Source organism: Gymnogyps californianus, chromosome 3 (assembly GCF_018139145.2).
Source record: "Gymnogyps californianus isolate 813 chromosome 3, ASM1813914v2, whole genome shotgun sequence".
Classification (NCBI taxonomy): Eukaryota; Metazoa; Chordata; class Aves; order Accipitriformes; family Cathartidae; genus Gymnogyps; species Gymnogyps californianus.
Genome location: NC_059473.1, coordinates 69,204,434 through 69,222,018, shown reverse-complemented (window position 1 = coordinate 69,222,018; position 17,585 = coordinate 69,204,434). Strand labels below are relative to the sequence as shown.

The following is a 17,585-nucleotide window of genomic DNA, read 5'->3' as shown; positions in this document are numbered from 1 at the left end:
TACCTCTCATCATAAATACCTCATTTCACAGTTCAGAGTGCTGGCAAAAAAGCCTGGAGGAAAAACAAATGAAACTTTTGAGTTGAACGGGCCCGGCTAGATGTTGCTATTCTGATTGAGAAGTATTTTGTGTGGCCTGTGTCCAGAGAATTAGTGTCACAGTAACTCCAAATTCCAGGTTTATCAGAGCAACCCATCGCAGTAATGACTGCCTAGCTGCAAGGCAGTGCATTTGCAAGAAATGAGGTGGCACAAATTAGAGCTGCTTTTCAATATATTTGGAGTATTTGTTTTAACAAATAAAAATTTGTTTCTCTTAAACAAAGGGCCTGTGCAAGGGAATACATGGCCTTTGTTTCTGGTAAAATGGATTGTTTTCAAATAATATTAATATAAATGAGCTTTATTTTTATTGCTTTTAAATGGGAATGCAGTTGTGTTGCAGGTAGATGCATCCAAGAGTAGGTCAAGTTTGTTTAGGGAAGCCTGGAGGAAGTCTATGCTGTCAGATGACCCCCCTTAGGAAGGCAAAAATGCACTGGTGCAAAGTAGCTGGTCTTAATTACGAAGGGGTTAAGGGGTATTGCAAACTGAAGCAGGTGGTGCTTAAAAAATGGGGGGGAAGGATACAAGACATGCCTGCTCTGAGGAGCGTGTTGATTCACTGCCTCTTCTTCGTGGCCGTAAGCTTTTACATAGTCTAACATAAACACTTAAGAAAAACTCTAGAGACAGGAACTGTGCCTTTATCCCAACTTAGTGAGTGATTTATTGTTGTTAATTTATAATTATGATGCTGCCTACAAAGCTTAGTCACAGATCATGGACATTTTGTGCCAAGCAGCATGCAAAAAGACAGTCCGGGTCCTTAAAAACTGTAGTCTTTACTCTCCCAATGTGAGAGATTGAGCAGATATAGGGGAGGATAATTTGTCCCTTCTCTCTCAGCATTCCTAAATGTGTATTTTAGTATATGTAACAATGCTGAGACATTTAATCTGTATTAAAGCAATGGGAATAATGAATTTGAGCCTGAAGAGAATAAAGAATCTGTCGTGTACCCAGTTATAATTGTTTCCTGTGTATTTTCCCTAGTAAGTTTACAGGATCAAAAGTGACACATCTGCCTTACACGTTGAGATAGCTGGATGGGCGTGTGGGGAAAGCAAGCAACCTGCTGGCTGCAGCAAGATTTTGCTCATTTTTAAATTAGACTTATAAAGATCTTGTTAGTTATGTGCTTTGTGATCTAAAGGATACAAATTATAGCTACTTGAAGAATTTTTTTTTTAATTAAAAAATATAATTTTATCACTTCTTGCAGCACAGATACTTTGTTGGAAGTTAATTGAGGAGGCTTGTGAGTTTAATTATACTGCAGTTAGATTGCTATCTAGTGATATTCTTTTGCACCTGGCTTTAGAAAAGTACAATAAACTGATCCTTTCTTAGGAGAGAAAGGTTATTAAATCCTGCCATTAAGTTTCTGTGATTTTGATTCAGTGAAGCAGACGTGTGAGCTTAATTATACAATTGATGGGATCGCAGTCACTTCTACCAGCTGAGGATGGGACCCAAGGTGCCTGTCTATTCTGAGATTAGAAAAATGTACCTTCGTGTATTTTTAGTATGAAAGGGTGAGTTTAAGAAATGTGACTGACAACTTCCACCTCTGACTGCCATCATTCCCATGTCATAGCTCTTATCTTCCCCTACATTGCTTTTTCTCTAGTCTGATTATATATGCTTTATTCCTTCATTTGTTTTATGCAGTCTGTTACAGTTTCTAGAGTACCTTATTTGTAGAGAACAAGTCTCTTTTGTGACTCAGTGTCATCCACTTTCTCATTCCCTATTATTCCATCGTGACTTCATCTTTTTTTTTTTTCCCTGTTCTGCCTAAAGAAAGAAAAAGAGATGATAACCCTTCCACTTGTGGCATCTTTTTCTTACCCTTGACTTCACGGAAAGTTGTGCAGAATGATCAATAGAATGCACAGTAAGTGGTACAATACTGTCATTACTTTCAGTATTGACATAATAGAAAGAAGCATCTGCTGTCTTTAAACTGTTACATTTCACAACAATTGCTTTGTATTTCCATGGCTACAGCTTAGAAAGCAATGTCGCCCTTGTCTTCCCCAGGCAGGCGGGATTATTATTTTATACAAAGAGAGCTAGCTATTGGATAAAATGCATAAGATCATGCCTTGCATTTCTGGACGTTTCAGATAATTATTTTGTTTGGAAGATGAGTTCTCAGGTTGAAGCTTGGTACTTTTAGTAAGTGATATATATTTTTTTACCATGATATCTATTCTCACTTTTATCCATTGCACTTCTGTCTTTGGGATGATTATCAAACTCCTTACCGATGTGTATGGCTTCTCGGTGCAGTGGTCAAGGTGTGGAGTCTGTTTTCTGCCAGTTATTTGTGTGTAGATTGTCTGTCTTCACTGGCATAGACTGGCAGCTGTGTCAATGGCTTCTGGGGGAAAAATAACATAGAGAGATCCTCGATGTATGATTAATTTCTTTTTTATTTTACTAAAACAGAGAAAAGAATTAGCACACTACGGGTGGCTGTTTATCCAGAAGCTTCAAATAGAAGTGTTCCTTTGTTTGGAAACCTGCCAATCTATCTCATAGCTATGGATAGATTTATTAATGCCTGGTTTTGCAGGGGTTAAGAGATGGAATGGAAAGCCTTAGTAAGGTCTGTAATGAGCTGCTCCAGGGCAACTGGGGACACTTATTCTGAGATGGTAGACCACATCCTAGAGCTCTTGAATACCCAAAAGCTGTATTCCTTCCCTCTCCTTGACACTACCCCTGACCCAAAGCCCAGTGGAGAGAGGAAATGAAGACACTTGCCCATCCATATCTCTTTCCAAGGAGCATACTCAGAGAAAAAGGAAGATTGAGCCCACATGGTTGCAGGAAGTAGAATCTACGGTTTTGGTTAATGTTTACACTTTTGATCTACATGACCTGTGCGTCTTGAGTTCTTCCCTCTCTGAACCAAGATGAAGCCAGCCTCTGGGTTTATTTTCCAATCATAGCTTCAAAATCAACCTTCCTTCTATTCTGAGTTCTAAGTCATCTAGGAGAAAGGCAAGCTATATGGTAATTGCTAGGCTCGAGCAGTTCAGACTTGTCCACAGTTAGAACCAAACACAGAAGGGAAGCTCTTCCTTCAAGTAGTTTGTTTTCTAGGTGGACTAAATGAAAGCATATTTTCCTGTTTAGATCCTCCCATAATAACTTCGGAGTGGAAAAAATGGTACTGGAAATCCTTGCAATTTTTCATAGTTTTTCTGATCAATTTAGTTATTTACTGTACATGCTTCTGGTCCCCTTTTTTCCCCCCTTAATCTCTATATCTGGCATTAAGACTACATTATAAAGAAGATAAAAGACTAATGCAATGTCTGGACAGTTCCTTTGTTCTACTTACCATTTCATCCCTTTGAAGATTTAATTGCAATTTAAATTTTTAAACAAGTGTTTTCCAATTTTAAATAAGAAACAGTTCTTCTACATACCTTGCTATGCTGTTAGCTACGATATAATGACATGGCAAAAGAAGCTGTAACATGTCATTTTGCTTACTAGAAGGGTTATATAATTAGAAGATGTTTTCTTACTATTTGATATGAATACTAGATAACAAGATAGGTATGCTGTTTTTAATTGGTTGGGAAACAAAAAATATAGCAGTAAAAGGACTTAAATTCTTAACTGTTTTGTTAGAATAAAGGTTCATCTATACATTTCCCTGAAATGAATGTCAGAAAACGTACACGAGCAGAAATTTAGTGTTCTTGCCTTTAATTTTGCTGTCATTATCGTTAATTCAACAGACATCACTGCCAATAGTGTGGGCTTTTTTTTGTTAATTTTTTTCATTTTGTTTTTTTTTTTTTTTTTTTTTTTAACACAGGCAACATACAAGAATTAGCCTGGTCCGTAATACTCTAGAATGTGGGCCTGAGATGAATATGGAGAAAATACATAAAAAGCACTAATTAAAACACCTTCATCCAGTTAATCTTCAGATACCTGAATGAGTCTAAAAATCTGTCTTGGATTTTATCATTGTATTGTTTGGTTAATTTAAATTTTGTGGAATAGTTACGGATCCTGTCGTCTCTAAGTGGCTTATTTAATTTGTCATACCTACAGTTCTAGCAGCAAACATATGCACAGGTACAGATCAATGCTGAAACAGTTTCTTGCATTAAATCAGATTTGACAGCAGACTGTAGAATTTGGGTTACTACTCTTAGCCACTACTACCATGAACTTTGGGAGAAAACTCAAAAATGCCCGTGAAGTGTTTCAGCATACTGTAACTCCTTATATGGTTGTTGTATTATCTTGTCATATGAATCTTTCAGAAGATCACATTAAATGTGTTCCCCCAGCTATCCACCTCCTACTTTTTCTGTATAAATCTCCTAATACAAAGGGTTGTCTACCCAACCATTTTGAGTTGGATCCTTCTGTATGACTTGCAGTTCCTAATTACTTATAATCCCATACTTTTAATGTTTCCTGCATATTTTATCTAATTATATGTGACAGTAAGTACTAAAACTTGCTTTAAAGTAAAAGCCAAACAGCTCTTTGCACTGATTTATACCTACTATATGCTTTCCCATACTTTATGGGGGCTTTTTTTTTTCTTTTGCAGTAACGTATGTCCGGACAATCACTAGTCTGCCAGTTTGTGGAGAATAAATGAGTAACACATGAGTATATTCTTAGTGTGATTTGTTGTAGGAATATAAGGTTGTATGAGACCATAGAGACTTCAGATCTTGTCCCCAGCAATCTTAGGCCACAAGAAGAGGGGCTGTCTGGAAGAAATTGTGAGGGAGCGGGGCTGGGTCTTGCATCTGTCTCTGGGCAGAGTCCTGTGATGGCATATCCCGGAGCTAAGTGTGTCTCCCAGAGCAACTACCTGTGTGTTGTCAGGTTACCTAGCTGGGCAGGAGAGGAAAATGCCTGCCCAGGATTTTGAGACTGTATGAAAGCAGTAATTACAGGTGGGCTTATATGACATCCCTTAAAGTGCACTGGAGGGTGCTAGGCTACTCCTTGGAAACCTGCCCTTAAAGGTCGGCTCCGTCATCATCAAGGACTCACAGTACTCCCTTTGGTCTGGAAACTGTAGTTGTAAGTGTGTGAGATGACAGTATCTAGAGAGAGAAAGCAGTAACTGCAAGAAATGTTCTGCTGTCTATGCAGTGTAACACAGTGCAGAGATACCCACAAGCTCTGAGCAACTGGTATACATGTGATCCAAAGTAGCGGTCCTAGCTCAAGGCTCCAGAGCATATGTTATGTTATCAGGGCGCCTGAGCTGATAAGCTGTGTAACTTGGCATGGCTAACTAGCAAAGAACAAGTTTGTTCTGATGCAACTGTAGTCAGAGTTTGAGCTGGTGGATGCTGACCTATATTGTGCTCCATTTCAAACATAATAATGTCCTAATTGTAACCCCTCTGCTTATTGTTGCTGCTTTAGCAATGCCATTGACTACGTAGAACTTGACTTTCATTTAGCAGGATTAAAGCATCATTATATATTGGTCTGGGGGGTATCAGATATCTTGCAGTTCTAGAGTTACTGTGAGTCTCAGTGCAGTGAAGTCAGTTAAATTTAATAATCAGGGGCAGGAACCCCAGCAGAGTAGGTTCTTTTAGTATCTTTACTTTTGTGAGCATGCAGGTAAAACTGCTTTAGTTCCCTGCACATAAAACCAGCTGGTAATTTGGCAGCAATGATTCTGACCAGGCATATATTTGTCACTTCATATGGAAAACTAATTTAGCCATTGGGAAATGTTTCACTTTGAAATTTTATGCTCCCTATATTTTGTCAGAAGGAGCCTTAACTGAGGGTTAGTAAGTAATAAATATTTTCCCTAATACTGTAAGTTAGGAGAAAGAATGGCTTAAATTAATTTTACAGCTTCCCCATACTTTCAGTAAGCTATTGGGAAAACAGAGCTTTGAAATGTTATCTGACCAGATTCACAACTTCCCAACAAGCTTATTTTAATAAGCAGCTAATGATCATTTGAATACTATTATTTAAGATAGCCTAAATTCAAAGGAAAAGATGGGGTTTGAGTAGAGATCTGCAAATGGAAATCAAGGTGCACTGTAAAAGTTATCATATTCCAGTGCTGCAGGAAAGATTTGTCTTGGAGATCTGATAAAAATGTCATTCTGTATTTTAGTTTCTGTGAGAAGTTACAGATTATTTATATAACTATAGATACATGATGACTATGTGTAGATATATAGTTATCTATATAGATATATACTATGTAGATATATTTAATTCCAAGTGAATTGGAAACCAGTTAAGTTCCTTCTACCCCCAAAGGAAGAAGTGTGAAACTAGCAAGAAAAGCTGTTACATACTCAGCTGCAGCAACTGTATAAACTGAATGTCTGTACATGCACGCAGATGAATGTCTGCATTACTAAAGTGCAGATTTCTTTTTTCTTGGGTGAAGTACATAATTGTTGGAATTGAATGTACATGGTGAAGTATAAAAATGCAGTGTTATCTTAAAATCCTAGTTTTTAGATGCCTAAATCTGGCACTCTTCTGTATAGTGTAGAAAAATACTTAGATTCTAGGACTCAGCTCTAACCATTTAGCTGAATGAACTCATCCTTGTCTGTGTTTTCATGAATTGTTAGATTAAGTGTGTTTAACAAAATGTGTAGCTAGATTAAACACACTAAATAGGATTCTACCTTGTTCCTTGATTCTTAAAGAATTACTCATGTGGTTAATTCAAGACATATCAGCAATCCCACTGAGCTCTTGTATTCTATTATGCTTCTGTACGTGGTGCATCTATAACCGATGTCTGAAAGGTGTATTTCCCAGGCTGCCTAGTTGAAAGGACCCTACAGGGAAGGTTGAGAGGAGGCTGTGCTTCCTGCACAGAGTAGAAGGTGGGAGAATGTTTTGGGGTCAGCAATACTAGCAATAGGAGCTGTTTTACTATCAAAATCATTACCAGTTCTTATGTATGTTGGTGTGAATTTTCGTGCAGGAGACTGCAAAACTAACAAGTTGTCTTATGAGTAGGAAAAAGTGGATAGCCTAATTTCCTATGGTTTTGTGTCTTGTGGTTGGCTGACTTCCTTGAATCAAGTTAGTACTATAGTTCCTCCTGAGGCTGTGCTGAACTCCTCCTGGGTAAGGTGCTGTAGGTGAGCACACAGAGGGTGTGCTTTGGTGGAGTGGATGCTGTAATGCTCAGAAGGACAAACTTGGACATTTTTTTCTGTTGTTATAAAACAGATTTTATGAATGACTCTTCTTCCCTATTTGGCTTCTCTGATACCTCATATAAGGATGAGCATTATCTCTGTCTGTGAAATCACTTTAAGTCTTCTCTACCAACTGACTGTTTGCATTAAATTTGTTTTAAGAGATCTCTAACTCTGTTTGAAATCTAATACAGGACTCAGTGGTTATTAGAAGGGAAATAGGGACATGCACATAGATTAAAAAAAAAAAAAAAAGACTAAGAACAACAGAGTCTTGGGAACCTTGCCTGCATACTTTGCTGTGCAATTGCTTGAAATTGTGGATGCTAAATTCTCTAGAATGTAAATCACAGGGATAGAGTTTTATATTTACATTCTCAATAGATGGAAAGAGTTGAGATCTCTTCTGCCTCAGGAAGCCTGTTTTCTTCCTAATGTGTTCAGTTTTTTATTCCTCCCTTTCCTAAGCTGAAGACTAAGACAGGCAAATTAGAGAAGTGGTCTGTGAGGGTAGCCCCAGACACTGGTGAAGAGATCTTTTCAGGTCATAGAATCATGGAGTTATTTAGGTTGGAAAAGACCTTTAAGATCATCGAGTCCAACCATAAACCTAATACTGCCAAGTCCACCATGTCAGATTCAAGACATGAGTTTCTGTTACTCAAGTGGGGAAAAGAGACTGAGAAGTTGAGGTGACCTAGCACTAGAACTGAAACATCCTACCTGTGCTGATAGACCTGGTCTGGGACTGAAGTGGTCAGTCATAAGTGGTGAGAGGATACCAGTGAAACTGTCCTCAACAGAGTAGAATGGCAGCAGAAGGTGAAGTCCAGTACTGAGAGCTACTAGGTGTGGCTGGAAAAAACAAGGATGGTGAAAGAAAGACAGAGACTCAGAACAGCAAGGGAAGAGTAAGAGAGTAGGTTGCTCGTGATAGTGCTCATGTGAGGAAGTTTCAGAACTGAGACTGGCTGAAAGAAGACTGCGACCCACAGTGTGGTAGAGAGAGATTCAGACTGGAACTGTGAGGTGACTGAAGCGAAGCCTTTGCAGAAGAACGGTGACCATTAAGGAGGACTCTGGTAGTGGCTTGAGCAAGAAGGTGGAGACTGAAGGATCAGACTAAATTTTAGAGGACCTGGACGAGAAGCAAGAGATAAGAATTGGGACTGGCATTGGATAAGGTTGCAGAGGATCATGCAGAAGATTGACATGCATGTGCTATTTTGGAATGGATTGTAATTTCAGTTCAATCTTGAAGTTTGAACTTGACCATTGGGTCTAGTTAAGTGTTACTCAGTCGTCTTTGGTGATTTTGGCCCATGTTGACTTCCATATCTAACTATTGTCCAGCAATTCTGGCCTCTTTTCCTAGCCAATCCCAAACTAATGCTGTCCCTTGAGCACAGATCTGCCTTCTTTTTAGCTCAAGTATCAGTTGCTCCAAGATCACCTCATCTCACATCTACCCCAAGACTTTCCTTAAGGGTTTTTGGCCTTAGCCCTTTTGCCCCTGAGATTCTTCCTGGCGTTTCCAAGAGCTGCCCTGTACTGCTGCTCCTCCATCCATGAAAAAAGAGACTGCTTTCAAGACTGAGGGGACTAAGTTTAGCCTGATTCCCATAGCAACACTATTAATCCTCAAACAAATACCAAACAACAATTGTGTTTAGGGATGTAGGGGTGTTAATAAAGGTGATTTGGGAGTATTCCTACTAAATAAATGTACTTTTCTTTTGTTGTGGCTTCAGCAATCTAGGTTTTCCTGGCAAGCTGCTTTTTGGGTAATAGCTAAGGTATCAACTACTTCTATATGCTTTCATGTTTTTTAAAAGGTTTTGCGCTTAAGGGTGGTGCTCTATTCTTGCGTATGGTGCCAGGCCAGGCTTCAGCACCTGTTTGCTGCTCTTTATCTTCCCACTCGGGAGGCTGTAATTAGCAAGGCTGAGTTCACCACATTGTGCTCTGCAGTGAATTTGATGGTATGAATCAAATCAGTTCTGTTCTGTTAAACAGGAGGAAATCCAGGTACACTGGGGGACTCTAGGTGGAAGAAATGACAGAAAGCTGGAGGGAGTTTTGCTTTCTGCATGAAAATATAAATTACTCAATTTCAAGTTGTTGAATAGTCCAGACTTGCTGCTTGTAACCTCTATTCCCTACTGCCAAAACTTATCAAAGTTAAATTCTAATCTCTGTGTAATAGAGTATACAGGCCTCTGTGGACCTGGGAAGCAAATTGTTCTCTTCTGTATTAAGCAGTGTACAGATGTCAGGAGTCAGCTGAGATGTCTGATTACCCCACTAGAGAACTGAAATACAGGGAAAAGTGCTGTCCCAGATGTAGCCTGGAGGAGAATTTTCTTCCACAACAGAAACAGATCGAGAACTTTAAAACAAGTTCCAAAGGAGCGAGAATGTTTTCTTATCTCATGTTTTGCGTTGTTTTCTCTGCAGACAATGAAGAATGAGAGGCCATTAATGGCTGGGACCCCAGCAATCATTCTTCTCTTTACTGAATGATTGGGAGATAGGATATATTTTGTTTCCTCTGTATATATTATACCAGGCAGGCCCAGGTCTCGCAAACGTTTATGTATGTGCTTATCTTGGTTATCATACATACTGATCTTGGTCTTGGACATGCAGAAGAAGAAAGTAACTGGAGGTCCAGTTTAATTGTTCACCCTTCGCAAGTTTAGATTGAGTGATCAAGGTATACTTCTCTCTAACACTTAGAAAATTCAAACAGTAGATATGGCGTTTGCTTCTGCAAACTGTGTACATCTGTAAGGTTCTCAAATTGCTGCAATCAGAGGTACTTTTAAAGCAAACTTCGCTCAGTAATATACTTCCTATATTGCTCAGTGTACTATTGCCACTATTTGCATCAGTGATCCACATTAACCAGCTTTCTTATTTTGAAGAAAAAGCTTTCTTTTTTTCTTTTTTTTTTTTTCCTTTTTTTCTTCTGTATTGTTAGAAGCAAGGAAATGCCTCATCAGGGATAGTGGGGTCCAAGGTGATTGCTTTCTGGGAATGAGTGGTGGTTTCACATATTAAATTGCTTCTGTGCAGACATTACCATCTGATACTTCCAATAGCTTTTCAGAAGCAAAGAGGAGCAGAATCCAAATGACCTTTAGCAGGAAAAGGTTGTTTTGTTTTTCTTTGGCTTTTTCCTAGTGGGTGAATATTATATCATTCTTAGAATTTAGGGGAGGTCAATATCATAGCTGAAATAATTGATAATGGTTGTCTTGACCTTTTAACTCTTTACTTTAAGGCCTGTTGGAAACCCAGTCTTTGCATGAAGCAGATGAAGATGTGGTCACTGATGTTGATTTCACCAATATGATTTCTGAAGAAGAAAAAGAAGAGTTAAAGATTGAGCTAGCCAAGGTAATGAATTTCAATTTCTGTGAGTGTTATTGTTTCTACTTCCTTAAAGTGGAAGATATTAATTGTAGGATGAAGTACACATCATAAAGGTGTGCTCTTCCTTTTTAGTAAAATTATTCTGTGCTACAATAATGTGAAGCAATTAATTTCCTTAGATATTTTTTGAAGATTAAATATCTTCTACTTGATGATTGTAGAGAGAAAGTTAAATATACCTTACCATTTTAATGAAGACATGTCTTTATTTATAAACCTTTTTTTATAAAGAATGAAAGGTGTTCTTATTAGATTTATGGTATTTTTGTTACAGTGGTTGTGACACTTGATGGAAAAGATTCTTTGTGTGGTGCTCAGAGGAAAAGCTGATGATGGTTACAGAAGAGATTGATGATGATGAGCACAGTAATTTCACCAAATTTTTGTTTCCTTTGGCACTGATGTGTTTGGAGAGGGTTGTATTTTTGGTTTGCATTTGTTGTTTGCTTAATTAAAGAACTTCAGGAGATGACATGACACCATGAAGAGGTTTAAAAATAATAACAACAAGGAGATGGGAGGAAAAAGGTGTGAACCATGTGGTCTTTTTATTACAAAGATTAAAGAGATTGTCTAGATTCGGTCTACAATGGGAGGGTGAATTCAGTTTTAATTACTGCTGCTGAATACCGCAGAAACAGAAGTGAAATTCCAAAATGGGAAATGAGAGAATGGGAAAAAGTGTGAGTTTACTTATTTTAAATATGAGACAAATAACAGAAATCACAGCTGTATGAAGGACGGGAGTTGGTTTTGTCTTAATCGAAATAATGAATTTTTAAGACAGTAGGTTGGAAACTTCACATAGCAAGAATAAAATAACAACCCATTTGAATAGTAGGAAACATAAAATTTTGCGGCTGTGATCATATACCCTCAAAGTGTAAACTGGCTAGGGAAAAAGCATTCCTTCATAATTGTTCCATAGTGCTCCGTAAAGCATTTGCTGCTATTACACACAGAATGGGCGTATCCAGAGGACAGTTCTTTTGCAGAGATTGATCCCTGTCTTTCACACAACAGAAATATTTAACTTAGGTTGTAATATTAAATACTCTAAGAAGTCACATTCTTAATGACTCTCAAGTCATTTGCCTTCAGTGCTGATTTAGGATTTTCTAGTGAAACAAAAACCAAAAGATTGGTTTTTTGCTTTAATGTTTTATCAAGCCCTGTGTTTCTGAGTTGCTAGTTAATTTTTACTTCTTTGCTGATCCTGTCACATCTGTAAATAATAAGAAGCAAGCTGAAACTTTACATGTTCAGTTCATCACATAGCAATGAGATAGGAGTTGGGATGTTCATTATTGGCTTTTCATCAGGACCAAAGGCGGTGGGCACACACTGCAACACAGGAGGTTCTCTCTGAACACCAGGAAACATGTTTTTACTGTGAGTGTGATGGAGCACTGGTGCAGGTTGCCCAGAGAGGTTGTGGAGTCTCCATCCTTGGAGATACTCAAAAGCTGTCTAGGCACGGTCCTGGGCAACCAGCTCTATGTGGCCCTGCTTGGGGGGGGGGTTGGACCAGATGACCTCCGGAGGTCCCTTCCAACCTCAGCCATGCTGTGATTCTCTTCTCTTTTCTGGTGAAAGGGACTTAAGAGGCAGATGGAGACAAGGAAGAAAAAAAAGAACTTCCTGCAACCATCTGAGAATGATATGCCTCTCTCAAGAGAATTAATCTCAAGAGTTTCTGGGTGTCCTTCCTGCTTGCTGGTTCCTGTGGGAGCAGAGAGTTCTCAGTGGCTCGTGGTAGAAATGCTATAATTCATGTACCAACACACAAGTGAGAGATTGCCTTTCAAATATTATGATCTTGAATGACCTAGAAATTATTTTCTGAATTGCTCGCAGCAGTTTACTGGCATACAGCTTATGCTTAAAAACAAAATAAAACTGCTAATTATGCTAAGAAAGGCTTGGAAAACTTGAATTTAGAGTGAACAAAGTCTAAACTTAAATGAGGTTTATGATTCTTAGAAAAGACTGTAAAAAAACCATGTAAGACCTTGACTCCTTCAGAAAGAAACCTCTGTGGGAATTGGCTAATGTTTTCTTTTGAAAAGCTGTTAGTCTTTACTTTCAAGCCCCCTCTGCTCCACGGGTGGTAGTTTTGTTTTCTTCCATGTCCTTATGTGTTACGTAATACCTGTTTGAGCCTGTAGGAACAAGCACCTTTCTTATTGTTCTGAAAGGTTCAAATCTTCCTTAATGCTGCAATCACATAATAGTTGATATAATGGGGAGCTGTTGTGAGCACCTGTTGCATATGTATTTAAACAGAAAACATATGTTCCATCTCTGTGTTGTGTATTTGCTGTGTATATTCTCTGTCTTCTTCCTCTTCCTTCTTCCCTCCCCAACATTAGGAGGGGAACTAGCAGCACTTTTTTTCTGACAGGTTTTTTGTATCCTCTTTTCCTATTCCCCTGCTAGTAGTCTCTTTGTACTGGAAGCTTTTCAGAGCATGGACTGACTCTGTTCTTGTATTTGTAGTCTGGCTAACACAGCAGGGCTCTGACTCTAATCGAGCCTTGGAATTTCTACAATGCAAGTAAAATGAGTAACTCTTACAGAAACTTCTAACAGTCATTTGAATTAACAGAGGTCAGTCTGACACTTTGGAATAATAGCAGAAAATTGTAGCCCAAAAACTTTATGTAAGGCCAGAAGCTTGTTAGCAGAACAGATTTTTTCCTCCCCCCCCCCGCCCTTCCTCTCTCAGTGTGAGGAGCATGGTACAATGACTCTTGAGTCATGATGGGGGCTGAGGTTTTGAGCTATCTCGCTCACTGCTGTCAGTTGTCCTTCCATTACGCTCATCAAAGTAGTCATTTACTCCTTGCTGTCTTCCCCCTCCTATACCTTCACAAAAGCAGCTATCTGATTTGATCTACAAGCTTTCTAGCTGATGCAGAGGTTCTAAGTTCAGCTATGTGTGTTACTGCATATTTATTCCCAGTTATTTCCCAGAGGAAAGGTGTCAGTACCTTTCTCTGCAAACTTATGGCTAATTTCATTTATGAGTGTCCTTGATGTCTCTGGGTGCTGTTCACCCGAGGAAAAACTTACAAATCAACAGGTACTCAGCCTGGAGGTGTAAAATTTGAGCTATATGATTTGGTGCAGAGGTGAAGTGCCTGTTATTTTTTGTGCTGTGTTACTCTGTTCACAGTTACAACTACTTTCTTTAAAAGGCTACCATAGTAAGGCGTTCACATTTCCTTACAAACATTTTATGCATTTTAGTATATATGTTATAATACTCAGCAATTTTGAAAAGGGATAACAATTCAATAACAATCACTAGTTTACTAAATACAATAGCTAATAAAAATTTAAGGGTCCCATGGCTTGGCTTCATTGAGAGACAGTTTTTCTGCGTGTTTGCTGTAACTTTCTTTGTGTCTTCTGACATAGAAAGGATTATGTGAAAGAACGGTATAGAGAAGATGCAGTCTTGTGGGGTTTTTTTGAAAGCCAATGAAATGAAGGAAAACATGATTTTCTTCCTCACAAAGTGAACTTCTTTCTGTTACCAAGTACCCCCTCATAGTTGCTCGTCCTACCAGTGATGTAGCTGGTCCTTATTACATTTTTTGTCTGTTACATGTTTTCCAGCTTTTCTTACAGGATATAGCTATGCAGAGAGTTGATGTTCAGTTCTAGCAGAGGCAGGCAGATGCATGCTGCAGTCTGGCTGCCGTGGCGGTGCCTGTGGCGGTGAAGTGTGTGAGCCTGCCCTGAAGATCCAGGGTATTTTCAAGCCATGGTTCCACGATGTGAGAGGTTTTGTGGCACTGCCCTTTCAAGCTTTCTACCCCTACTATTTTCACCTGCGTGCCTCCTGGCTGGTTTTGGCAGCATGACGAGGTGCTGTGCTGTGAGCTAGTGAGTGACACAGCTGTGCAGGGGTGAATTGTGGTGGTGCAACCGAAGACGGGTGTACCAGCTCAGAGAAGCCAGTGGGAGCTCCTTGGGACAGCACTGGCTCTGAGACCTCCCTGTCAGGGGACCATGGCCTCAGTTTCTCTGCTGGCTTTGCTGTAGTTGCCAGCTCTCAAGTTTTTGTCAGCGTATTATCACACTGCTCGTGTTGGTTGCGTAACTCGCGTTTTTATTTCTTTAGACAATACCTGACAAACCTGTCCCTCAGGTAGTTCTCACTCCTAAACAGCCATGTCTGCCTTCCTTTCAGTAGTGATGTATGCCTGTGGTACATCTCACAGTACACGACCTCCATGGGTGTACTGCACGTGCTGCTTTAGTTGATCGCTGCCGTCCTCTCTTCTCCATCTTCAGCCACTTGTTCCTGCCCCCCGTGCTGTACCCACACAGGTACTTGCACACCTCTCTGTACTGGATCTGGCTTAAAAATAGCCCTTGTTTTTTCTGTGATGGCTTTTACCTGGTTCAGCTCCCCCTGGTGAGGAGGGCTGTGCAAACAGCCAAGCCAGGCCACTACACATTTGGGTGATGTAGTGGTAGGGAAAAAGGATGCTTAATCTAACTTAGAAGTATACGTTTAATTATGCTGGCTTCTGTTTTCTGTTGAGGCCCTTTAATGTTTTAATTGCTTACTGCTTTGATCCTTAAAACAAGCATAATAAATACTCAATTTACTATTCAGCTTACCATTCAAACCATTCATCAGTATTATTCCAACCAATAGCTGAATCTTTCCACCTCCACATTTTACATAGTACTATGTGTACCTCAGAATATAGATAATACCAACTGACATAATTTTTTATTAATAGTAGTTTATCCAAAATGCTCCATTTTACTGGATAAGTACTTTCTGATTTGTTTTTTATGAGCTGCTTTGTGAGTGTCTGCTGGAAAAAATAGGAAAGGTTATATGTTGGAGAATTACTGGGGTGTTTTTTTTTCAGGCATGCCACCATCTTAAAAAGATGTTCAACCCCATGAAACATACAATTTGCCCTAAAGTAATCAAAAAAGGCAAAACACGGGAAAATCCTTATTTGTGTTTGTATGCTGGACTTCACTGTCCCTCTTCCATATTATTAGTCAGTCCCAGATTTCAGAGAGATCTATCTGTAAGTGTGGATTTTTTCCTGGGGTCTCACCTTTGTGTGATTTACATGTTACTCGTGTCAGCTAATCATGGGAATTGTAATGTCTTAGGTGGTCAGCTCCTCTCCTTGCTTTTACATGTCCCACACAATAATAGAGGAAGGAAAAACCAGCTATTAACTCTGATTCCTAAGCCCACAAAAAGGGAGAAGGGAACTTTGTCCCTATATGATGCATCTATATTCTTCTGACTCTGTTGCACTTAGAAAGAAGGGAAACGTGGGGACTAGAAGCTTGTATTTCTGTTGACTTAAGCCCTAGTTTCATAATGGAGTCTGCATTTATGAGTGGACTTCTCAAAAATGCCTAAGCAGGTGATGCCAGACTTCCATGGGAGTTATGTATGTAACCTGCTTAAATGATTTTCAGGATCCTACTATAAGTCCCTAATCCTTTCTACCTACTTCACAGTCTTCTGAGCACTTGAGGGAGGCCTTTGTATCTGCCATTATTTTAAAATGATGGAACTTGAGGAGGATTTTGTCAATTCAAAACTGATCTCTAAAGAAAAACAATTTATTAGTTTTAATGCAGTCAAAAGTGTTGTTCATACTTACGCCATTGAGCACATGGTTAATGCTTGCTTAGGGCTTTACAGCTTTAGGTGTCTATTCAATGAACAGATGGAAAGTAATTTTAATAGAAGCCCTCAAATGTTTACGTATCCAGGTACCTAATGATCAGCCTAGTGCTAGCCCATATGGAAAGCATTAATGTTTAAGTACATGTAAGCATATTGGTATTGGTTTAAGTTAAGTTCTTTAGCAGTGTTACTCAGGCAGACTTGTGCACTAAGGGATTTGCTGTGGGTGGGAAACAACTAAAGGGAGCTCTGAACGGCCGCCTGAGGAACCCTGACGTTTGTGATTTTTTTTCTCTCTGTAAGCATTTAACCAGTTACACTCTTGGAGCAGAAACTCATGCTGCTTCCTGACAACATTTCATGTGCAGGTTAGGAATATAATGGAGCATAAAGGACACGGGAAGGAATAAAGCAATTTTGGATTGTTACGTATTCTACTGGTGAAGCGTTGGCATCACAGGCATTGGTGAATATTGATATCTGCTTCACTGAGGTCATGATTTTGCTTTGTGTTCATAGTCTTGCTGCTTAATTCCTGAGCTGCTTGAATAATTTAGGTAGCAGGTAGTGACAAAACAGAAACTGATAGCTGGGGGATTCAAGGGTGAGACTTTTGCAAGAACCGTGAGCTTGCAGCCAGTTTTACAGGGAAGCAGAATGCATGAGTGTGTAAAATAAAAATAATGCTGGTATTGACATCCTAAATATAGCCCTGGAGGTCAGCAACTGATTCAGCTGGTGCTTGCCTCATTCCCTGCAGCCTATGGAGTTAAATCACAGGGAGACTATGGTTCCAGGGAACTTAACATATGGTAATCAGATACATTACCATATGTTATCCTATTAACATATGGAGGAAGGAACACAGTTGGTAAGGGAATTTCTAAACCTGAAGTGAAAGGTAGCTGCTCTGGTGTCACTTGCCCTTGTTAGCTTCAGTACCTCTGAGTGCTGCTTGTATAATTTTTTGGCTTGGGAGGCTTCCAGATGAAGAATCCAAACCCGTGCTCGCGGGGTGCTGCCCAAGGGGGAGGATCCTGAGCCAGTGGCAGGCTGATCCAGCTGTCCCTCCTCTCAGTCAGGTGTTCTGGTCCTTGCCTTGCTAAAACACTGGCTTGGTTTAAACGTTTCAAATAATGTCCACTGCAGGGAGAATT

At 39.4% G+C, this 17,585-nt stretch overlaps 1 protein-coding gene across 3 annotated transcripts in view; it reads left to right on the top strand.

Annotated features, from left to right (window-relative positions):
• TPD52L1 (TPD52 like 1) overlaps window positions 1-17,585 on the top strand; it is a 62,277-nt gene that overhangs the window by 11,008 nt on the left and 33,684 nt on the right. For all 3 annotated transcript variants that reach the window (XM_050894717.1, XM_050894718.1, XM_050894719.1), the window contains exon 2: window positions 10,591-10,706. In XM_050894717.1, coding sequence (XP_050750674.1) covers window positions 10,591-10,706 — 116 coding nt within the window. The remainder of the gene's footprint in view (window positions 1-10,590; window positions 10,707-17,585) is intronic.